The 25,000-nt window shown below is 41.0% G+C and overlaps 1 protein-coding gene across 2 annotated transcripts in view; it reads right to left on the reverse strand.

The window, feature by feature from the left end:
- The window catches only part of LOC136831359 (uncharacterized), a 222,246-nt gene that overhangs the window by 23,057 nt on the left and 174,189 nt on the right, over positions 1 to 25,000 (reverse strand). For both annotated transcript variants that reach the window (XM_067091680.1, XM_067091681.1), the window contains one exon: positions 11,346 to 12,230. In XM_067091680.1, coding sequence (XP_066947781.1) covers positions 11,346 to 12,050 — 705 coding nt within the window. In that variant the 5' untranslated portion in view covers positions 12,051 to 12,230. The remainder of the gene's footprint in view (positions 1 to 11,345; positions 12,231 to 25,000) is intronic.

Raw genomic sequence — 25,000 nt, forward strand, 5'->3', positions numbered from 1 at the left:
AAACGCTGGCGTCATAAGAGAAGGAGAATAGAACAGAATAGAATATAGAATTTAGGCCAAAGACCAAGCTCTGGGACCTATGAGGTCATTAAGCGCTGATGAAACGGAAATTGACAGTCAGTAAGGTTTGAAAGGTGTAACAGGAAGAAAACCTCGCAGTTACCATATAAAACAATTGTTAGGAGAGGGTGGAAGTAAGATGGAAGAAAGAGAATATGAGCGGAGGTACAGTAAAAGGAATATTAGGGTTGCAGCTAGGGGCCGAACGGACGCTGCAGAGAATCTTGAGTAACGCCTAGAGTGCACCGCATGAGGTGCACTGACGGCACTTCCCCCTGCGGGATAAGAGAAAGAGGGAGGAGGGGAGACAAAAAGGGACATTGGCGCCGCAGCCTCTTCTTGTTTCGAGTGAACGTGTATTGATGGATCATGGCGGAGTTCGGCCTGTGTCAAGCGCTTCTTTTCTCTCATCATTTCAGTCAGAATAATGAGTACCGGTTAAACATGGCGTCGGGCGTAGTAGTCTTCCTCATGGAAATGATTTCCTTGATTCTGGCATCAATAAAGTCTCTCTAATGGAAGGGTTACCCAGGCATGACTACTTTCCTGACCTTTACCTAACATTTGCAAGACATTGTCTGGCAAACAGTAGAGTCTACTAATGGAAGCCGCTACGCCTTTCCCTCCTTGAGCAATAGATCGTTTCAGCGACAGCAGTGGAACGTTTCCATTTCCCTGGGCTTTTGGAATCAGTTTTCCAGCGCCTCGTATCAGAAATGGGAGATAAATGAAAGCCGCCCTTCCGCAGTGGGAGGCGAATTCACACGCACGCCAGAAAGAATGAGGTTTGCCGGTAATCCACTGCGCTGTGAAGAGGGAATCAATATTTATCCTGGAGTATTTAATATCAGAGGAACGGTAAAACAAATTGATTGAATATGACATATCTTAAAAAGATTTTACATGTCCTCTTAACGCAAAGGTTCTTACTCAGTGTATCCTGTGAGAGCTGAGCTGCTGAAGACTTGTGCATGAAGTCAAAAAGTAAAAAAAAAAAAAAATATTCGATAAAAAACTTTCGGAAGTTTCATCTTTGAGTTGCCAGTGAGATGATGGAAGGTGCTGTGGATGACATCTGATCTCAAGGCACTAGGATTTTACATTAAACGGCAACGCAGGAGAACACGTGCACACCCACATGTGCAAGAATGTACAAACACTCAACGCTTCCTTGAATCAACAGCACTTAATGATAGTCCATCGGGAGAATCAACTGACTAATATTCCCTACAGTATCTTGAAAGTCATACTTCTATTTCAAGATGAAATGTAAAGTTGACGTTCTAATCAGCAAAGACCGACCTTGGATGAAAGTTCCCTGCTCCCTCCCAGCACCGCACTCAGAAAGTGCCGGTTGTTGCTGAGAAAACTAGAGGAGCGATGATCTTCGAAAGGTTTTCATTGCTCAAAAGGAACGATGTCAAAAGTTTGGTGCTAAAAGCAACCAAGAAATGGCTCACAGACGAGCAACGAAAAACAAACATAAGCACATTTACCAATCAGTCTGTAACCCAACTTGAAATATATCTTAGGGGCCTGTCACGAGCGGTAATGGGGTAAATAAGTCCTAGAGCCGTCAGTATAGTTGAAACAGAAACCATAACGACGACAACATCAGTAGTATACTACGGCTGTACAGTACAGCCTTCCTACATACTGTACAACTGCACGTACAGGTTTTCTCGTCGGAAACTGAGATAATTTTATGTCCATGGACCATAACTAGAGAAAACAATAAAAGCGTCGGATATGTACTCTTAAGTAATCGTTTTGGAACCAAAACAAGTGCCTTCAACCTTTGGACTGGAAATGAAATGACAAAGTAGGCCACACGCCGAATAGCATCCGGGTGTAAATATGTGTTTTCCCTAGATTCTATTTGATTAGTATTCACCATGGCACGGCCACTTTGACTACACCTAAGAAGCATTTCATGACTAAACCTGACTTTTAGGTTGAATGAATTTATAAATACTCGAGATAATTCCAGATATATAAATGCTTGTGGCGATCGCTGTTTTCTGTGCTTCTGATCCGTAATAGCAGTTATGACCTTGACCTTAGGGAAATCGGAAACTCACAAAGAAGAAACTACATCTAAACATTCGAGTTATGTAAACTGTCATTGCTCATGAGCACAAAAGAGAGCATCATCTGAAATTCACGGCTGTGCGAGGAAATAGAAGAATTGTCAGTTAAAACAAATCTGTCAGGATCACTCCTGACAAAGACACCAAAATGGGCATCTAGTGTAACAACCTGCAAATGAATCCTGCACAACAGAAGTGCTACTGAGCTGGGACCACAGCAACTCTACCACTGGGCAAAGTTACTTTTCCCTTTTTCATCTTAAAATCTAGAAAATAACTGAAGCAAACTTCCATTAAGATATATTTTGACGAATGACGTGAATTCATCAGTCGTTACGAAGATTCACTCCTGATCATTATACATTCAAGTCAAGCAGCTTACTAAAAGGCTTACCACAGAACTGGTTCGCATAAAAAACGTACCAATCACAGTGGCAGTTCTTTCAGAAAATATATCTTAAAACTTTTCTAACCAATTAGTTCAACCACTGTGCTCCTAAGCACATGTTTAGGAAACAGTGCCTGATAAAAAGTAAGCAGTGCAATAGGCTCGAAGACGCACGCACGTGTATACACACACGCGAGAAAAATATAAAACAAAAGAGGAGAGGTGCATAAGCAGAGGTGCTGCTTTGGAGGTTCATGGGATAAGAGAGGAAACTGTCCTATTTTTACTCACTGACAAAAATCTGTTTCATGAATGTCTGAGTCTGTTCTCAAACCACCAGTGACTGCATGGCTGAAACTGCCTGCATCTGAAAGATGAGGTGTTTGCTTTGTGATGATGTATAGTTATTGCATCTGCAACATAGAAAATGCAAAAAATACATGTTAAAATTATCAAAATCACTTAACAAATTCCTTGGCAATTGTTGTACATTTACTGGAGTAATTCATTATATTAGTTTTTAAAAAACTGAATAAAAATTATCGTTAGGTAACTTCCATGAACATAACGAATGATAAGACTGCAGCCACAAGCAGGCTCTCACTTTTAAGGTAATTAGGCTACCTTAGTTTAAGGTATTTTGGGCTGTTTTAAGGAAATGTTTAAGGTAATGAAATTTTTAAGGTAATTCTAAGGTAACTGTGTAAAATTTAAGGTGATATTCAATTTTTTTTCAAGGTAATTTTATTATTAAGCTACTACTCCCCAAAATTCAATGGAAGTTCAAAAATTATTTGTACACAATGTCTGCAACTACAGTAAGTGTCCAAATATTTTGAGGCAAGGACTGGGGCTCTATTTCTCAAGGGATCTCGTCAGTCAGTTAAAAGTAACAAAATTCAGCATTACCCCTGACGAAACAACTGATGTGACTACTGAAAAGCGAATGGCAATTTGTGTAGCCTATTTTGATTCTGAGCAGTGTGAAGTGATATACTCATTTTACGACATGGTGTCATTAAACAAATGTGATGCACAATCTCCGTATAGTGCAATAAAATCCTCTTTTCAAGAAAAGAATATGCCTTTAGATAATATAATTGGCTTTGCCTCTGATACGTGTAATGTCATGTTTGGAGAACATCAAAGTGTGACTTCTCTAATGAAAGCAGATCTGCCCCATATATATACTGTAGTATTTGTTCGCTGCAGTTGTCATATGATACACTTGTGTGTCTCTCATGCGTGCCTAAAACTTTCCACTACTTTAGAGGACCTACAGTATGTAGAAATGTACAGTATATGGCCACTTCAGCAGATCAAGTTTACGTAGGCATGAATTGCAGGAGTTTCAAGACTTTCTTGATATATATATATATATATATATATATATATATATATATATATATATATATATATATATATATATATATATATATATATATATATATATATATATATATATATATATAGTATACATACATACATACATACATACATACATACATACATATATATATATATATATATATATATATATATATATATATATATATATATATATATATATATATATATATATATATCTCAAACAAACTTCTAAGTGTTGGACCAACACGTTGGCTGTCCCTGGAGGCGTGTGTTAATAGGCTTTTACAACAATGGGATGCATTAAAGTTGTATTTCACTTCAGTAATAATTGAGAAAAGAGATCCATCATACGTGACTGAAACTATTCTCACTTGCCTGAACAATCAATTCATCAAAGCGCAGTTGCAATTTCTGCCAGTACAGTTGCAAAGAACCAATGAGTTCAATAGGATCTTTCAAAGTGAGAAACCAACGCTTCAATATTTGTATGGGAATGTAAAGAATTTGTTACGTGAGATAATGAGTGATTTTATTAAGCTTGATCACCTCAGAGATTCTAACCCTTTTGCCATAGATATTCATAACATTAGACTAAGAGTGCCTATTAAGCAAGTGTATGTCGGCATTCATGCTACTGAAACGCTATCCCAGTTACCCATTAGCAATGACATTGTAGGTATAAAGAGATTTAAAGATAATTGTCAAGAATTCTTAATTGAATTAGTAGAGCAAATTAAGTCAAGGTTTAAAACCGATGCTTTTAAAATGCTAGAGTTCTTGAATCCAGAAAATGTATTGAGCAGAAATCCTAGCAGTCTAGGTGAAGTATTTGCTGCTCTACCTTATCTAGACAAAATGTGTGATATACAGTAAGTATGGCAGATGTAGAATGGAGAAAGTTAATCTTAGACTGCCAGTTAAAGGAGGAGAGTGAATTGAGTGATGCCACTCAGTTCTGGAAAAAACTACTCTTGTTGAAAAGCGACAAGGAAGAGCCTAAATTTCCTAATCTTATGAAAGTAGTTGGTTGTGCAATGTCCCTTCCTCACTCCAATGCATCTGTTGAAAGGCCATTTAGCCACTTGCGAAGAATTAAAACTGACATTAGGAGTAGTCTGAAAAGCACAAGTCTGGTGAATTTACTGCACACCAAAAAAGGACTTGAAAGGAAAGGCATCTCCAGTCATCAGTTGACTGTAGCTAGACAGCTCCAGTTAGATTTAGAACGTGTAAAAAGTAATGCTACTGACGAGGAGGCAAAGAATCTTATATCAAAGCAATTTGAGTAGCTCAGATGTCTAACTGACAGTAGAACTTTAATTTGGTAAAGTCCAGAATAGTTTTTCTTAAAATTTACAGTCGAAAATTTGAAGAATACTCATTGTAAGAAAGTGTCTTAATTATCACAAGGGTTTCATTTTTGTTTTTGTGCAGATTTGAGGTCTGCCAGTAATAAAAGTCCTCGTGTACTGTTTCTTTTTCTTTTTCTTCTTTTATTTTTTTACGAATAAGTATTTTATTCTTTATACCAAAGTAAGGGAGTGTATTAAATTCACAAAAATTTTGTTTATGCTAAAGTTGAGCATGTATCAAGTATAAGAGTAATAATTAATAAAAGTTCTTGGATATTAATAACAGTTTATTACCACCTAAATTTGATATGTTCAGTTGTGCAATTCATAATATAGTTATCAAAGGTACCACGCATGAAAATCTAGTGCATTTACATATAAAATAGTGTATTTTTCAATAAAAAAACTAAGGTAATAATTTTTAAGGAAATGTTCCATCAATTTTAAGGTAATTTTGTGAAATCGAGGGTAAAAATCTGAAGAATCTATTGTAAGGTAATGCTGTCTAATGATTGTGAGAGTCCTGGCATGGCGGCCCACAAGAACCAAAGGACAGAAATGCCGTAGACACAACGATGAAAAAGTCAGTGGTGTCTTTCCAAGTTTTACCGAGGATCGTTTTGAAGTTGAATGTTCTGTCATATCTCTAATAGCGCGTACCCCTTCTTACCCACGGACTGGTTAGCAACAGAGTCAGGATTATTCCAGTTCTATTTAAATGTGCAACAGTAGTCCAGTCCTAAGGAGACATTTCAAAATGACGTGACAATTTAAGAGCTGCATTTACCAGCCTAGGTGATTTTATAGCCATGCTCTAAATATAAAATCCTGTACAGTTGCTCTCGTCTAAAGGATTTTGGCGTTTTTAAGGAACTTGGTCATACTAATTCTAACACTCTTTATTCTCCTGTTTCTTGTATAAGTGTGGAAGACGACGACGACACAGAGAACGAAGGGAAAAGACAACGTTGAATCTTGATCAAGACCGAACCTGATGCATTTGTTTATGATGCACTTCTTTTATTTCAGTGCGAGTTCTAGCAAAAGTAACGTAACGATATTCCAGTATAAGTATTTCCATTTCTAATGCTAGTGACTGCATAAGTACTCTGTATAGCATTTGAGAATTAGCATGTAGACTATCTCCATGGATCGTTTTCTTCCCACTTTCAATATGCGAAAATGCTGTCGCTCTCTTAAAACCATTCTCTGCGAAACAGAACCTGAAAACCACCGATGTTTCCATTTCTTCTCAAATATTGTCGCTTTCTTCGATAAGAGTGTTGTGTGTTGGTGAGCGCCAGTAGCTCTTTCGGTGCGCTCAAGCTTTCCATCATTTTGTTCATTCAGTATGAACGTTTAACCGGCTTACTCGGTGGATGCTTGTTATGCAAGTAAATGGTTATTCTTCCCTGTTTATGTATGATGATGTACACGCAAATAATATACTAATTACCGATTCATCTCCCATGATGACCTTGTGGGTGCATCTGTCAGTTGCTGGGGGCTGTAAGGAAACAGTTCCTATAGTCAGCGAAAAACTCTCTCTTCCAAAATGCAGACTTTTTTTGCTAATAGGAACTCGAATGACGCTTTTTTCAGTTACCTAATGCGTTTCATTTACTGCATATATCATGTAGTACTGCATGTCTGCCTAAATTATAAAATACTAATACATACTGTACATAAACATACATACATTTGTTTGTGTGTGTGTGTGTGTGTGTGTGTAGTTCACACGTAAAACACATAAACATTAAGTGTGAGCAACTTATGCAATCATGAAAGCACAGTGAGTGTTGGCAGTTCACAGAACTCGGACGTTTTGCAAAATTTTCAGGATGAATTCCACAGGGACTCACTAAAAATAATAAAAGAGAGAGAGATAAGGAATATCCGACGAAAGCTTCAAATCTCGAATTACCTAAGCAACCTCAGAATGAATTTAATAGCGAATTATTGTCATGATCAATAACAAACAAGTACAAAATGCGCCGAAGTTTCTTATAATACAGTATGAAACTCCCTATGCGCTGCAGTCTGAAACTCTCAGCCACGATCGGACAGCGCTCATTTGCTCCCCAGACGCGGTCAATTGAAGATTCGTCGGCGGCTTGCACCTCTAGTGGTGTCAGACGCATGATCCATGGCTAATATTAACCTTAAATAAAATAAAACTGCTGACACTAGAGGGCTGCAGGTTGGTTTGTTTGATGATTGGAGCGTGGATGATCAACATACCAATTTGCAACCCTCTAGCCTAAGTAATTTTTAAGATCTAAGGGCGGACAGAAAAGTGCGGACGGACAGACAAAGCCTCTCAATAGTTGTCTTTGACAGAAAACTAAACCACAATAACAACCTCCGTGGCTTTCTCACACTTGCAAGTATTCACACATTAAGAGTGAGTCAGTCATCAGATGGCCTCGCAAGCTGCATCTCTCAGAGGAGCGAGTGATCCAGCGTCGTCGTGGCTCCCGCGACATTCCTAATCATTTGCAATCCTTTCTTTACTTTCATTTCTACTTTCATATCTTGTTTGACACCGACTGATACGCGCTCCCCCCATCTTATTCTCAACAACTTTCATATTGTCACACATTTTCCTAATCTTTTATGAAATTGCACAGTAAGAAAGTTACATTTAGACATGATGTCGGAAATTTATTCATGTAGGCTAAATGCAGTGCACTCGGAACGTACAATTTCAGTGTTACTACCCTCATAATATATGTGCATATATGCACACACATATATGTACATATTTATTGTCTAGTGGCTTTTGTTGGCATGGATTCAGATAATTACTGTCCTTGAAATGAAAGGGAAGCCACGCCATTTGGTACCTGAATGAGCAATACCTGGAAACGTACTTTCCTTTCTGCTTGCTGTATTCAGTAAAGGGAAGGGAAGATGGCCTTCGGTCTCACAAGCAGTTTCTCTCTAGTCCTCTTTGACCGACTCCGAGACAGAAATTCTGTTCCCTCCTACTTGGCAAACTGGCTTTGTTCTGGCCATGAAAGCTGAAGGTGCCCTGCGTGCTCCTCATATTCTCTCTCTCTCTCTCTCTCTCTCTCTCTCTCTCTCTCTCTCTCTCTCTCTCTCTCTCTCTCTCTCTCTTTAGAATCTGCCCTCCTTCCTGCTCACTCTCTTAATTTATCTGTGAGTGGTAATGAAGCTAAAGAAGCTTTCTAATGCCTGAAAGAGTTTGCATATGACCTTGTGCCTGTACTTCTTCCACCCTATGAACAATTTATTTCGCCGCCGATTCATAGTAAGGAATTTGCATCCTAGCCTAAATGACTTTGGGGCAAAACTGAACTCGAACTACAGCCTTTTCAAGTAGGGCAGATAGGTGAAGCCCCTGACTTAGGTCCCATCACCCTCGAAAGAGTTCGGTATGACCTAGGAACGGTTAGGTTAGGATAGATTCATGTTAATTGGTTCCCTATTTGGTTATCAAAGTATGACTTTCCCAAAAACCCGGCCCTATGTGGCCCATCAGCGATTCTTTTCCTTTTTGACTGATTTGTTGTGACGTTCTCAAGCAAATTATTCGAGCTTTGTCCTATTTGTCCACTTATATTAGGGGCCTTACATTGTTAGACGGACAGACAGACCAATGAAGAACAACACGTGAAATAACACCGGTAGATTCCACCACATGAGACCAACTGCTCTTTTTACAAGATTAAGACGTGTCCACGGAAGTGAGGACAACTGAAGAAGCATTTCACTCCTTTTCTTTCTTCCTTCACAAACAAAATGAACTGATTAACAACAACCAACGGGAAAATGTTAAATACAAACACACACACACACACACACACACACACACACATATATATATATATATATATATATATATATATATATATATATATATATATATATATATATATATATATATATATATATATATATATATATAATATATATATATATATATATATATATATATATATATATATATATATATATATATATATATATATATATATATATAATATATATGGATATATATATATATATATATATATATATATATATATATATATATATATATATATATATATATAATTCAGTTACATTACATGCAACACGTATGCTGATGGACAATTAAGAATTGCTCTTCTTGTACATATTTATTTCCTGACGTTTCGTAATTCTCATATACGAGTATAACTACATCTTCAAGGGCTCTAAAATGGATAAAAACAACACATAATTAGCATAAAACTCAAACTGAAAATTTTTTTACACTTAAAATTATACATTTAAAAAAACAAGATATATTAAAATTCACAAACTATTGAACGAACACTCCACCAGAGTAAAAGAGACATAAGTGGATGGAATTAAAATCTTTATTTTCAATGAATGCTTCCCAGATTTTAGCATGATGCTTTTAAAATCTTTATTTTCAATGTATGCTTCACAGATTTTAACATGAGCTCTTATCTGGAATGTTCCGGGTTTGTGAGTCTGCTGACAGTAGATGTCCTCTTGTGTGATATATAAATATACTTGCCCCAGGTGTAACTCGGGGATTTATGTGGGATCCACACGGAGGCTCCTGAAGGTGCGCATCGACTGTCATAGTGGGGTCAGTTTCCGGGCAGGCAGCAGACTCACAAACCCGGAACATTCCAGATAAGAGCTCATGTTAAAATCTGTGAAGCATACATTGAAAATAAAGATTTTAAAATCATCGGACAAACACCCAACACTCAGGAATTACCCATTTTAGAGTCCTTATTGATCAAACAACTGCTTCCCCCATTAAACACGCAGTCAACAGCCACTCCCCTTCTCTTGTCTTAAGGTGTCTTTTCTTCTTTTTCATTTTTTAATTCCTTCCACTTGAGTTTCTTTTACTCTGGTGGAAGGTTGGTCCAACAGTTTGTGAGTTTTAATATACCTTGGTGTTTTAAATGTATAATTTTAAGTGTAAAAAATTTTCCGTTTGAATTTTATGCTAATTATGTTTTTTTTTTTTTCTATTTTAGAGCCCTTGAAGATGTAGTTGTATATGAGAATTACGAAACGTCGGGAAAGATATATGTACAAGAAGAGCAATTCTTAATTGTCTATCAGCGCACGTGTTGTATGTATGTATATATATATATATATATATATATATATATATATATATATATATATATATATATATATATATATATATATATATATATATATAATAATGTAATATATATGTATGTATATACATATATATATTACAGATAAGCAGCCAATTGTTTGTGAAGAACATTGCATCTCGTGTAGAATGTGTTGGATAAATGACTGTCAATCCTTGATGTGTTGCCTAACAACAGTCCTGTGCTGGCATCGAGAAAAGGGAGCCAAACGCAAAAAAGCACGAAAACGTCTTAATCATCAGCATGACCACAATCAGTGATAAGAAATCAAAAGGTTCGACTGCCTGAATATCACGTATAACTACGACTAAATTATTTTTGTTATCATGAAATTTCTGTTTTCGAATAAGAACAGCAAACGATTATGTCTCAGGAATCTCCAGTGAAAGTTTTCCTGCGTTTTTTCCTCTGGATGAAACTTTTGAAAGCGTCTGTCTGTCTGTCTGTCTGTCTGTCTGTCTGTCTGTCTGTCTGTCTGTCTGTCTGTCTGTCTGTCTGTGGATCAAAAGCCAGTCAACCTGGAAATAAGAAGCATGAGGCGTCCAAGGGTTTATCAGTTTCCCAAATTTATTTTTTTAAACACAGGAAAATTACACACCTTCCAAGTTTTGACGTCCTGTGAAAACGGTTATTCATTGGAAAAGTTCATATTGTTATTTTCCAAGTTGCTAACATCATTTAAACAAAAAAACAGTTACAGTGCATGCAAATCAAAATGACAAAAACAAGTGAATTGAAATTGTTAATTGCACAAAAATACCTTCAGAGAAACAGTTGCCAATAATAATGGTCTGAAAAGGCCTACAGAGACTTTCTACTATCGACCCTCTGGAAACCCCAAAGAAAATTGCTTTCTCTAAACAGTCTAAAAAACCACAGAAAAATGCTGCTAGGAAGTCTAAAACTGGAGAGAGAAAATACTTACTACTAATAAAAGTCTAAAAATGCCAACAGAGGTTTTGAGGTGAGAGTCATCCCATGCTATAGTAATGGTGGGCGTGGGACGACGGTTTCTTTGAGGTTCGGGCGAGTTTTCGCCAGAGCTCGGGTCCGGGTCGTCCTCGTCGTCCTCGGGTTGGCGGCCCGCGTGGGAGTCCCACGAGAGGCGGGAGTCTGAGCGGGAAATGGAGTCGAAGTCGTGCGAGAGAAGCTCGATGTCATGCGGCAGATCCAGGTCCGGGTGGGAGGACTGGATCGTGAAAGAGTCCCAGTCGGACGTCCATCGGCGGCACTCCAGCTGCTCAATGTCGCGCAGCAGCTCCTGCACCTCATCATAGCCGCAGATATCTGATATGGAAGGCAATTCCCGCCGTAGTCTCGACACCCCAGAGCCCACCTCCTCAGCCGTACCCACCGAACCTGAGAGTAACGACCCTCGGGAACCCAAGCCCGACCCGGCTCGAGACCCAGGGCGGGACACGGAGCGCAAAGAGCCCGACGCCCTCGAGAGCACAGATGGCCGAGAGCCTGAGCTGAACGATCTGTGGTTGAAGATCTTGGGCCTTGCCCCCCCTGGCCACCTATTGTTGAGCACCACTTTGTTGTGGACATACGGGCCAGAGCCACTTGTGGAGGGCCGTGAGTCACACTCCGAGGGGCGGGACATCACTTCCTCATTGGCCTGCACCATGGCAGCAAGTGGGGGGGCGGGCAGGCAGGGGGTGGGGAAGGGCAGCAGCAGCCTTTGGGGTGGGCGGCGCTAGGCACCCACCACCTCCACCACCACCACCACGACCACCCACCATGACACTCTCACACCCATCCCACTTGGGCCTCATCTACGGCAACAGAAGACCACATCATCGCCATTCTGAAAAGGAAAGAAAACGCACTGTTAGACGAGGCGCTGGAAAGTCTTCGCAAGCGCGCACGCTTCTGCCGCCTGTGCTTGTCAGCATCTCGGACAGCGACGAAGGCTTCCACACACATTCACACTTCACATGAACCACAACAAGTCTCCACTTAATCTGTATTGCAACTATTCTAGAAGTAGATGCCACGCATGCTTAAGGGTCGTGGCATGGGGTATCAGGTGTATTGCACCTTGGCCACGGAAAGTGAAAACTTTGATTTGATTGTACAGGGAAATGGTGTAAGGCGATATTCCAGCATAAAATACACATTTTAATCTCTCTAACTATATATCAAGTATGGTACCAAATCTACATTGAAAAATATTAAGATCTATAAGTCCTTTCAGTACTTGTGAGTCACGGAACAGGTAATGCCTGTTCATGAGGGCTATGTTTAACGTCACTTTTATGACGTCGAAAAAAATAAAACTATGGTAAAACCTGATTCAATAGTTCCCAGTATCCAGGCAGATAACATGATCGTAGTATATTCATATGGCTGGCAGAAAATGAGCTCATGTTTGCAAGTATCAGTCGGGTTAGGACAACTAAGCGCTCACTGAATCACTGATCCGTTTCATTGGCAGCCTTCACCAAATGTAGCAGTGTCAATTTGCTCTGCTGAACATCTTGATATATTTGACCGCGACGCCTATGATTTTCAGTATATGATAAAGATATTCACCTCTTGAGATTAAGGAATAAAAAAACAACGAATGGACCCGGGAGCTTCGTATTGATACGAACCTTTCCTCAGAACTGTATCTTGGTATGCGTAACCAGTCTTTATTTTTTTTTTTGAACGGAATTGCGATAACCTTCAGTCAGTTACGGGTGAGACATATCCAGTTCTGTCTTTGAGTCTTGGAAAGAGGAAAGTAATGCAACGTCCCTCAATCCTTCTTCTCTTCCTTCCATCCTTCTTCCCTCCCTCCCTCCCTCCCTCCCTTCCTTCCTTCCTTCTTTCCTTCTTCCCTCCCTCCCTTCCTTCCTTCTTCTCTTCCTTCCATCCTTCTTCCCTCCCTCCCCTCCCCCTCCTCCCTCCCTCCTCTCCTCCCTCCCTCCTTCCTTCCTTCCTTCTTCTCTTCCTTCCTTCTTCTCTTCCTTCCATCCCTCTTCCCTTCCTCCTTCCTTTCCTTCCGTCCATCTTCTCTTCCTTCCATCCTTCTTCCCTCCCTCCCTTCCTTCCTTCTTTCTTCTCTTCCTTCCATCCTTCTTCCCTCCCTCTCTCCCTTACTTTCTTCCTTCCTGCTTCTCTTCCTTCCATCCTTCTTCCCTCTCTCTCTTCCCTCTTCTCTTCCTTCCATCCTTCTTCACTCCCTCCCTTCCTTCCTTCTTTCTTCTCTTCCTTCCATCCTTCTTCCCTCTCTCCTTCCTTCCTTCCTTCCTTCCTTCTTCTCTTCCTTCCATCCTTCTTTCCTCCCTCCCTCCCTCCCTTGATTCATTCTTTCCTCCCTCCCTCCCTTCCTTCCTTCCTTCCTTCCTTCCTTCCTTCCTTCCTTCCTTCCTTCCTTCCTTCCTTCCTTCCATCCTTCTTCCTTCCATCCTTCTTCCCTCCCTCCCTTCCTTCTTTCCTTCCTTCCTTCTTCTCTTCCTTCCATCCTTCTTCCCTCCCTCCCTTCCTTCTTTCCTTCCTTCCTTCTTCTCTTCCTTCCATCCTTCTTCCCTCCCTCCCTTCCTTCCTTCTTTCCTTCTTCTCTTCCTTCCATCCTTCTCTTCCTTCCATCCTTCTTCCCTCCCCCTCCCTCCCTCCTTCCTTCTTCTCTTCCTTCCATCCTTCTTCTCTTCCTTCCATCCTTCTTTCCTCCCTCCCTCCCTTCCTTCCTTCCTTCCTTCCTTCCTTCCTCCCTCCCTTCCTTCCTTCTTTCCTTCCTTCCTTCCTTCCTTCTTCTCTTCCTTCCATCCTTCTTCCCTCCCTCCCTTCCTTCCTTCCTTCCTTCCTTCCTTCTTCTCTTCCTTCCATCCTTCTTTCCTCCTCCCTCCTCCCTTGATTCATTCTTTCCTCCTCCCCTCCCTTCCTTCCTTCCTTCCTTCCTTCCTTCCTTCCTTCCTTCCTTCCTTCCTTCCTTCCTTCTTCTCTTCCTTCCATCCTTCTTCCCTCCCTCCCTTCCTTCTTTCCTTCCTTCCTTCTTCTCTTCCTTCCATCCTTCTTCCCTCCCTCCCTTCCTTCCTTCTTTCTTCTCTTCCTTCCATCCTTCTTCCCTCCCTCCCTTCCTTCCTTCTTTCTTCTCTTCCATCCATCCTTCTTCCCTCCCTCCTTTCCTTCCTTCCTTCTTCCCTCCCTCCCTTCCATCCTTCCTTCTTCTCTTCCTTCCATCCTTCTTCCCTCCATTCCTTCCTTCTTCTCTTCCTTCCATCCTTCTTCCCTCCATTCCTTCCTTCTTCTCTTCCTTCCATCCTTCTTCCCTCCCTTCCTTCCTTCTTTCTTCTCTTCCTTCCATCTTTCTTCCCTCCATCCCTTCCTTCTTCTCTTCCTTCCATCCTTCTTCCCTCCCTCCCTTCCTTCCTTCCTTCCTTCCTTCCTTCCTTCTTCTCTTCCTTCCATCCTTCTTCCCTCCATTCCTTTCTTCCTTCTTCTCTTCCTTCCATCCTTCTTCCCTCCCTCCCTTCCTTCCTCCCTTCTTCTCTTCCTTCCATCCTTCTTCCCTCCTCCTCCCTCCCTCCCTCCCTCCTCCCTCCCCCTCCCCTCCCTCCCTCCCTTCCTTCCTTCCTTCCTCTCTTCTTCTCTTCCTTCCATCCTTCTTCCCTCCCTCCCTTCCTTCCTTCTTCTCTTCCTTCCATCCTTCTTCCCTCCCTCCCTTCCTTCCTTCTTTCTTCTCTTCCTTCCATCCTTCTTCCCTCCCTCCTTTCCTCTGTTCCTTCCTTCCTTCCTTCCCTCTTCTCTCCCTCTCTCTCTCCCTTCCTTCCTTCTTCTCTTCCTTCCAACCTTCTTCCCTTCCTTCCTTCTGGCCTGTTCTCCCTTCCTTACTTCTTCTCTTCTTTCCATCCTTCTTCCCTCCCTCCCTCCCTCCCTTCCTTCCTTCCTTCCTCCTGTACTTCCTCCCTTCTGTCCTGTTCTTCCTTCTGTCCTTCCTCTCTTCTCCCCTGCTCTACCGTCTGTCCGTCCTCCCTTCCTTCCTTCCTGCCATCTTTCCTTCCTTCCTCCCTTCCAATATTATTGGTTTAAAAGTTTTAAACAGATACACCCTGTTAAAAAAGCTACGAAGACTGACGAAGGTACGGCAGGAAGGGACGATAATAGACCTCATTTTCGCAAACCATCGACAAGTCAGCCCGCGTTCCTCAAACAGAAAGCAAACAGACCAAACTACGGCAATCAAAGACCCTGTGTAAACTCTGAAGACAGATCACGAAGCGATAACTATAGGAGTTACCAAGCAAATGGTGCATCTCGTCAAAGCTTTTCTGGGACTAAGAGAGGTTGCTACAGTTGTGGGGAGAGGTGTTATATATAACTGTCCAAGTACTGGACATAAAAGTAAATTCTGTTCTTCTGTCGCACTGTATGTTAGGTTACAGGCAAGGAAGGTACTGCCGCTGTCTCACAAAGGATAAGCTTGAAAACTGTTAAACTGAAGTTTGATATAGATACTTGTGCAGGAGTTGAGGACATCTGGATACATACACAAGGGAGGAAATGACCTTCATTTGTTTCATGATGTTTTCTATAGACATCGCTGTGCATTAGCAAACAGCTTTGATTATTTTACAGATAAATTGCAATTGGTGGCCCTTCGAAATGGAAATTTTTTCTTTTAGGTGATATTAACGACGAATTTCTGAACAAACAATACAGAATCCACAACAAATCATAACCAAGCCAGCCGCATTACCCCTACTATAAGACTGAGATTTGATGGTCACGAATGACCCAGAAAAGATTTTCTTCTCAGAAGCGCTTCTGTGCCATTTTTCTGACCATGAGTCCTTGTTAGCCAAAATCAACAGAGCAAAGCCAAAACGAAGGTTAGAAGAATATGCGTTTAGAACCTTAAAACATTATACCCCTGATCTATTTTGTTCAAGACTACTGGATTCGGTGGTTGAGCTCAATCAAATACCAGCTACAGATGACGTAAATAAACAGGTAAAAATTCTAACGAAGGTGTTCAATAAACACTTAAATTCACTTGCCACTGTTATGACCTGCCTTCCAAACACCCCTTCCCCGCCCCATGGATAAACGGTGAAATAAAGTATGAAATGGCTGTCCTTGATCTTCGAGGGAAAATACTAGATTCAGATTTTAACAACTATACCGAGGAATGCGATAAAGCGGCTAAAAAGAAAGTGAAAATACTTTTAGAAAAAAGCAAAATATCTCATTATAAAAGCAGATTTGAAAATAGTAACTTCAAAAAGGCTAAAATTTGGAGTGTTGTTAATGATATCATACCAAACAAAAAGTCTAAAAGTGATAACATAAATTATAATCATCCACTAGAAACGGCTGAAAAATTAAATAAGTTTTTCGCTACAGTTGGCCAGAAAGTGTTTGACGGGATGCAAAATGAGATAAATGGGGAAAACAAGAGCCTAGGCAAAATAATTACACCCAAACAGCTGGGACATTGACAAGTAGCCTATTCCTCGTTTTAGACCTCAGCTAGTAAGTGTTGAAACTGCGATTAATACAGTTATGTGGAGCTAAAAACAAAGAATTCATACGGCCACAATGGCATGTCTGTTAGATTCTCAAAAGACTCACTACCAGCCTGTTATAAATACGTCCATTTTTACAGGGGCATTCCCAAATGAATGGAAACACGGTATAATTATCCCCTCTTTCAAACAAGGTGACCCTGAGGAGGACCCAAGTAACTACCGCCCGATCTCGTTATTGCCTGTTTTGTCAAAGGTATTAGAAAAAATCGTTGCAAACCAACTGTGTGAATATCTTCATGAAAACAATCTTCTTTCAGATACGCAGCGTGGATTCAGAACACTTTTATCTACTGAAACAGCTTTGCACTAAGTCATGGACATACTACTCTGTAATAATACTGACATAAATATAGTCTCCCTAATAACACTGCGTGACTTATCAAAAGTTTTCGATGGCGCCTCTCACTCTATATTGTTGGATAAAATGGGAAACTTGAAAATCGATCATTTTGGTTTGATGATTATCTTAAAGACAGAACACAGTCTGTCAAAGTAAATGGGCATACTTCATCTAAACAGAACGTGAACTTTGGTGTGTGCCACAAGGCTCAGTGTTGGGTCCAATATTATTCAATATTTTCGTAAATGACTTATATCTGGCTACGTATGAGGGCACTTTAATTCAGTTTGCCGATGATGCTCAGTATATTCACTTTGGTGGTATAAACGGTATTGAAGCCTTAACACACAAGGCCGAAATAAACATGGACAGAGTAATGGAATATTCCATGTCAAATGGCCTTCAAATAAATGCAACAAAACGAAATTTATTTCTATTGGTTCTCACTCATTTATTCGGCGAATTGCAGCAGATATCAATATTAAGGTTGAAGAAGCAACAGAAGTTAAGCCTAGCGGCAGCGTAAAAAGCTCGGGAATCATTACTGACAGCCATTGAAACTTCAAATTGCATATGGAATAAATATGCAAAAAAGGAATGGGAATTTTGCATTTTGTCTGGAGAAACAAAGAATGCCTCAACGAGCCAAGTAGAAAGCTTGTTCTAAATGCCTGGGCAAACAGTCATTTTCGTACCGTTCAACAATATGGGGGGTGCAATATAACTTGTGTAGCTGATTTACAAAAAGTGCAAAACCTTTGTTGCAGAGATAGTAGTGAGAACAGGAAAGAAATATGACCACGCCGCACCACTGATAAAGAAACTAAATTGGTTAATTCATCAGTTGTTACAATATAATGATCTATTATTTATCTTCAAGATCGTGAATGCAGAAATACCTGTATGAGCATATTTTCATACGTGAACTCTCTGCATCAAATAAGACAATCAAATAACTTTTATTCCCCAGAACTAGGACAAAAATAGCAGCTCAGGCTTTGGCAGTTAGGGGACCAGCACTTTGGAACAGTGTGCCTGTAAATATCAGGCAACTGAATCAGATTTCAGTTTTCAAACGGGATATAAAAAATTTCGCTGAAGAGCATTTTTAACGTATGTAAAATGATTTTGACCTAATCTTGAGACATTTCAAAGTCTTTTAAACAATTATAGGTTAAGACTCTAGCTTTTTATTTTAGTGAAGGAGATGTGATTTTAATATACCATGTGCACGTTATTATGCATGTATATTCAGTATGTAAATTTACTACTTCAAACTGTAGATAATTTGTCCAGAGTATATTTGTGCATAGTTGTAGAATAGGTTTCTATAAAAGGCACCAAATGGTCTTATTGTCCAATAACTCTCTCCCCAGAGAACAGCGGTTTAAAATAATCATTTCTATGGTATCATTTGAAGAAGTTTTGTTTTCGCGTGTATTTCATGTAAGAAACTTAATACCCACTGTAAACTAAAATGTGGAATAAAGGAATTATTATTATTATTATTATTATTATTATTATTATTATTATTATTATTATTATTATTATTATTATTATTATTATTATTATTATTATTATTGGTAGGAGACTCTCTTTCAAGCAAGTACTACTGAAAGAAATCACGGCATCAGCTGCATTGACCTTGTATAGAGTCTTTTCTACTTTCCTTATAACAGTTTTCTCTCTGTTACTACAGCTGGCGAGTAACACGCCAATGTGATTCATCAGGAGGAGTTAAATTTCCAGGGATTTCTGCATACGTCTATTAAGAGCAAGTCAAATATGGTGAAAATCTGTAGATTTATATACACATAAAGATAAGTATATGTTGATTTAGGTTGCAAGTCAAACTCTTGAAGTGGCCAACGTTTCTCCCGGATTTATCCGAGTAGGATCACGGCAGTGGGTCAGAGTAAACTGGTGATGCTGGAGGGATCTACTCTATAAATAGTAATAGGTCAGCAGGGGGTTTTCTCATGCTGACTGTCATTGGTTGGTGGTGCATTGCAGCCTTCTATTGATGGAGAAAGTTTTTCTCAAGTTCTTTCTTGGAGCTGTTGCAGCCTAGCAGACTGTTGAGGCAGGGGCGTGACGTCACTGGGTGAAGCGTGATGTTGCGTGACATCATGGCGGCTCAAATTTTCTTTGGCTGCTGGGTTGCTCGTCTCATTAGGTATTTGTTGCGCAACGTCACAGCAACTTGAATTTTCATTGACTGCTGGATTGCTCGTATCATCAGGTATTCTTGGGCCTGGGTGTTGTTCGGTCTGCTATTATTGAGATGTCCTGATATATTTCTTCTCAAGTTGGTGGGGAGGAAAAGCACTTCCTGCGTTGTATTCAGTGAGGACTTCTCTTGTTGAATAAGGAGCGCCTCTAGCGGTTGAAGACGCCACTGGTCAGGGCGCCCCCCTATTATCCTGACATTTTTGATAATATCATCACGGGAGATGGCTTCCTGATGGGCGATCCTGGTGTGGTCCTAATAGCTCCTTCCTGCGCATGGCATGAAATTCTCTTGGACAGCTTCATGGTAGTCATTCCAATGTAAGAGCTGGGACATCCACTGGTGGGTATGAAAATTGGTAGACTACATTCGTCTGCTTTAAGGGATCTCTTGCTGGCGGGGTCAGATTGTTTTTCATGATTAGGTCCCTGGTACGTCGATTCTGGTAGTAGATGATAATTTCAAGTTCTTTGTCAGGTCCAGTAGGGGTCACATTCTCCATTATGATTTTCTTCATTACAGCTTCGTCCTCACGATACCGTGAGTGCATTTTTGCGTTGTAAAACCGCTAGATTTTTGCGTTGTAAAACAGCTTTATTTTCTCCTGGGGGTGGGGCTGCAATCTCTCATTGTCGTTGTACCACCGATCCAGGTTTGTACGGACTTCCTTATTGATTTGTCGATTCAAGTACCCGTTATTCATGAGCATCTGGGTGACACGTTCGAGCTCTTGGTGAGTGTCATGCCAGGATGAACAGTGGGTAAGGGCCCTCCTAACGTAGGCCCTGACCATGGTGTTCTTGAACCTCGCAGGGCACTCACTGTCGCCATTCAGGCACAAGCCAAAGTTCATCTGCTTCATGTAGACTGAAGTTCTTAGGCCATCGTCAGTCTTGAAGACAAGGACGTCGAGGAAGGGGAGCTGGCTGTTGTTACTAAATTCGATGGTATAATTCAGCGAACTGCACTGCTGGAACATGCACCGAACAGCTTCAACCTCATCCTCGTCGTCTGCTTTCAGAAAAATGTCATCGATGTATCTTGTTTATTTAATGGGTCTTCTTATATGGGAGAAGACTCTCTCCTCCACCGTGCCCCTGTAGAAGCTCGTGAACAGGACACTAATGGGGGAGCCCATTGTGACACCATCCTTCTGTCGGAACATCTGGCCTTCGTGGATGGAGAAAGGGGCCTTCTTTCTACATATCGCAAGGAGGGCCCATAGGGATACCTCTGGGATGTTTAACTGGGGTGTAGAGAAGTCCCTGTAGACATGGTTCATGATGATATCAATGGTCTCGTCGACATGAGAGATCACAGCCCCAAACCCCAGGGGAAAATCAATCTGTTTTACAAGGCAAAAATGCACTCACGATACCGTGAGGACGAAGCTGTAATGAAGAAAATTATAATGGAGAATGTGACCCCTACTGGACCCGACAAAGAACTTGAACTTGTCATCTACTACCAGAATTGATGTACCAGGGACTTAAATCATAAAAAAAAAATCCAACCCCACCAGCAAGAGATCCCTTAAAGCAGACGAACGTAGTCTACCAATTTTCATGCCCCTCCAGTGGACATCCAGGCTCTTACATTGGAATGACTACCATGAAGCTGTCCAAGAGAATTTCATGCCATGCGCAGGAAGGAGCTAATAGGAACCACACCAGGATCGCCCACCAGAAAGCCATCTCTCATGACGGCATTATCAAAAACGTCAGGATAATAGGGGGGGGGGTTGTCCCTGACCAGTGGTGTCTACGACTGCTAGAGGCGCTCCTTATTCAACAAGAGAAGTCCTCACTGAATACAACGCAGAAAGTGCTTTTCCTCCCCACCAACTTAAGAAGAAATATACCAGAACATCTCAGTAATACCAGACCGAACAACACCCAGGCCCAAGAATACCTGATGATACGAGCAATCCAGCAGTCAATGAAAATTCAAGTTGCTGTGACGTTGCGCAACGAATACCTAATGAGACGAGCAACCCAGCAGCCAAAGAAAATTTGAGCCGCCATGACGTCACGCAACATCACGCTCCACCCAGTGACATCACGCCCCTGCCTCAACAGTCTGCTAGGCTGCAACAGCTCCAAGAAAGAACTTGAGAAAAACTTTCTCCATCAATAGAAGGCTGCAATGCACCACCAACCAATGACAATCAGCATGAGAAAACCCCCTGCTGACCTACTACTATTTATAGAGTAGATCCCTCCAGCATCACCAGTTTACTCTGACCCACTGCCGTGATCCTACTCGGATGAATCCAAGAGAAACATTGGCCATTTCAAGATTTTGACTTGTAACCTAAATCGATATATACTTATCTTTATGTATATATAAATCTACAGATTTTCACCATATTTGACTTACTCTTAATAGACATATGCAGAAATCCCCGGAAATTTAACTCCTCCTGATGAATCACATTAGCACGTTACAAGCCAGTTGTAATAACAGAGAGAAAACTGTTATAAGGAAAACAGAGAAGACTCTTTACAAGATCAATGCAGCTGATGCAGCGGTTTCTTTCAATATTATTATTATTATTATTATTATTATTATTATTATTATTATTATTATTATTATTATTATTATTATTATTATTATTATTGAAAAGGATGGCTGTATTGTGTGAATTTATCCTATACAGGGTCTTTTCCATTTTCCTTATAATTTGCTTTTCAGGCTCAACGATGTTGGCCAGCAACTGGCCAATATTAATATTGGAAAAAGGATAGTGTGTGGAATGGGGGAAGTCTTTTACTAAAGTATTCAATCAAAAATCCGTGGAATCCTTCGTGGTCTGGATTCTGGTTCTTCTACTTCAGGTTGTGGTACCGTCTACACATTTCATCCATCTCGTTGGTCATCTTCTGGACGTGGTTGAGAAGGATCTGGAGAAATAAGGTGCTTGGAACGGTATTTATAGCGGGGTTCTAGATCGGTGCTGAATAATGATTGGTTGCCCGGGACAGGTCATCTCGGGTGGAGCCTTCTCTCCCATGTTGATGTTTGGGGCTCATCTTGCGTGCGAGTGGCATTGTAGTGCTGGGGATGAATGGGAGAATTTCGATCCTCAGATGTGGAATTTTGATTCGCTCATTCGCTATGAGGGTCACTCGGTGCAGGTCTCCTGGCGGCCGCAGGGAGAAGAAAGGTTTCCTGTATAATGTTTAGGGTTGGTTTCTCCTTCCCAATGTGCAATACTTCCAGGAGGTGCAGGCTGAGGTGGTCCGTAGTTCGGTCAATTATTTCCATATTCATGATTATATCTTTTCTTGCAATTTTCTGGTTATGGGCAGTCCTAGCATGGTTAAAGATGGCTTTCTCTTGGGCATGGCAGGAAATCCTCTTGGAGAAACATGTGGTGGCCATACTGATGTAAGAACCAAGGCATCCTTGGATGGGCATGAGTACCGGTATACCACGTTGGCTTTCTTCAAGGGGTCCAGCTGAGGGGGGCTGGGTGCTGGATTGTTATACATCACCAGGCTGCTCGTCTTTTTGCTCTTGTAGTAAATGACCAGATGAATATTCTTATTGGGGTCAACGGGGCAATGAAGTTCTTGAGGGAACGCTCATCTTCCTTATATTTATGATGAAATTGTCTTTTATAGAAGAGCTTTGTGCATTCAGGGGCATCGGGGCAAGGTTCCTGCCAGTAGGCCTACCATTTATTGATGTTTGCCTTGATAGACTCTTCTATATTTTGGTTTGGGTGTTCATTGTCGGTGAGGGTTTGGGTTACACATTCCATATCTTCGTGTATGTCATTCCAGGAGGAGCAATGTGAGAGGGTGCTCCTGATGTAGGTGCTGATGGTGGAGTACTTACACCTCTCGCGGCACTCGCTCGCCCCATTCACACACATACCCAGTTTCATCTGCTTCGTGTAGACCTTCGTAGAGAAAGAGGCCTCTCTCTGCTCCACAAGGACATCACGGAAGGGAAGACAGCAGTTTTGGAAAGCATGCCTCAGGTTCTCAATCTCCTCTTGTGAATTGGAGCTGACGAACGTATTGTCAATGTAGCACATGTACATCCTTGGCTGGTCTATGCCGCCGAATACCATTTGCTCCACAGTGCCCATATAGAAATTGGTGAAGAGGACTTCAAGGGGAGAACTCATTGCCATCCCATCGATCTGGGTGTACATATGGCCACGATGGTTGGAGAAAGGGACATTTTGGTTCATATTTCCAGGAGGGTGCGGAGGGCATGCTCAGGGATGTTCAGGGATGGGGTGGTGGTGTCCCTATACACATGGTCCAAGATCATCTGGATGGTCTCATCAATGGGGACGTTGGCGAAGAAGGACTCCACATCCATCGAAGCAATACATCCTCCAGGGGGCACCGCTCTTAGGGCTTCCAGGAACACTGCTGACGACTTCAGGCTGTGGCTGCCTGGGATGTAAAGGGTTAGGATGGCATTGAGCCTCTTAGCCAACAGGTATGTTGGGGCAGGAATCTGACTGATGAGGGGGCGCAGGGGGTTACCTCACTTGTGCGTTTTGACATTCTCTTAATTACTTTCTTATTCCCTTCCTTCCTATCCTTCGTCCTTCCTTCGTTCATTCCTTCCTTCCTCTCTTATTTCCTTCCTTCTTATCTTCTGTCCTTCCTTCCTCCATCTCTTAATTCCTTCATTGTTCCCTTCCTTCCTATCTTCCGTCCTTCCTTCAGTCCATCTTCCTTCGTCTCTTAATTAATTCCTTATTCCCTTCCCTCCTATCTTCCGTCCCTCCTTCATTCTTTCCTTCCTTCCTCTCTTAACTCCATCCTTATTTCCTTCCTTCATATCTTCCATCCTCCTTTTATTCCTTCATCCTTATTCTCTTAATTCCTTCCTTATCCCATCCTTCCTATCTTCCGTCCTTCCTTCGTTCCTTACTTCCTTCCTCTCTTAATTCCTTCCTTATTTCCTTGCTTCCTACCTTCAGTCCTTCCTTCGTTCCTTCCTTCCTTCCTCTCCTAATTCCTTCCTTATTCCTTTCCCTCCTATCTTCTGCCCTGCCTTCTTTCCTTCCTTCCTTCCTCTCCTAATTCCTTACTTATTCCCTTCCTTCCTATCTTCTGTCCTTACTTCGTTCGTTCGTTCCTTCCTTCCTTCCTCTCTTAATTTCCTTCCTTATTCCTATCTTCCGTCCTTATTCAATTCCTTTCTTCCTTCCTCTCATAAATTCATTCCTTATTCCCTTCCTTCCTATCTTCCGTCCTTCCTTCCTTCCAGAGTCAACCTGTAGGCAGATATTGTGGGGTGGCATTACTCAACGCTTCTTCATGGGCAGTGATATGAAAATAGTTTGAAGGAACCATAAAATAAGACACCACTCGATATGACCTCTCCATCCTACCCAGCAAGATCACCTGCTAAATAGGAAAAAGATGGCACTGTGGGAATGGATATATATATATATATATATATATATATATATATATATATATATATATATATATATATATATATATATAAAAAATATA

Source organism: Macrobrachium rosenbergii, chromosome 48 (assembly GCF_040412425.1).
Source record: "Macrobrachium rosenbergii isolate ZJJX-2024 chromosome 48, ASM4041242v1, whole genome shotgun sequence".
In the NCBI taxonomy this organism is placed as follows: domain Eukaryota; kingdom Metazoa; phylum Arthropoda; class Malacostraca; order Decapoda; family Palaemonidae; genus Macrobrachium; species Macrobrachium rosenbergii.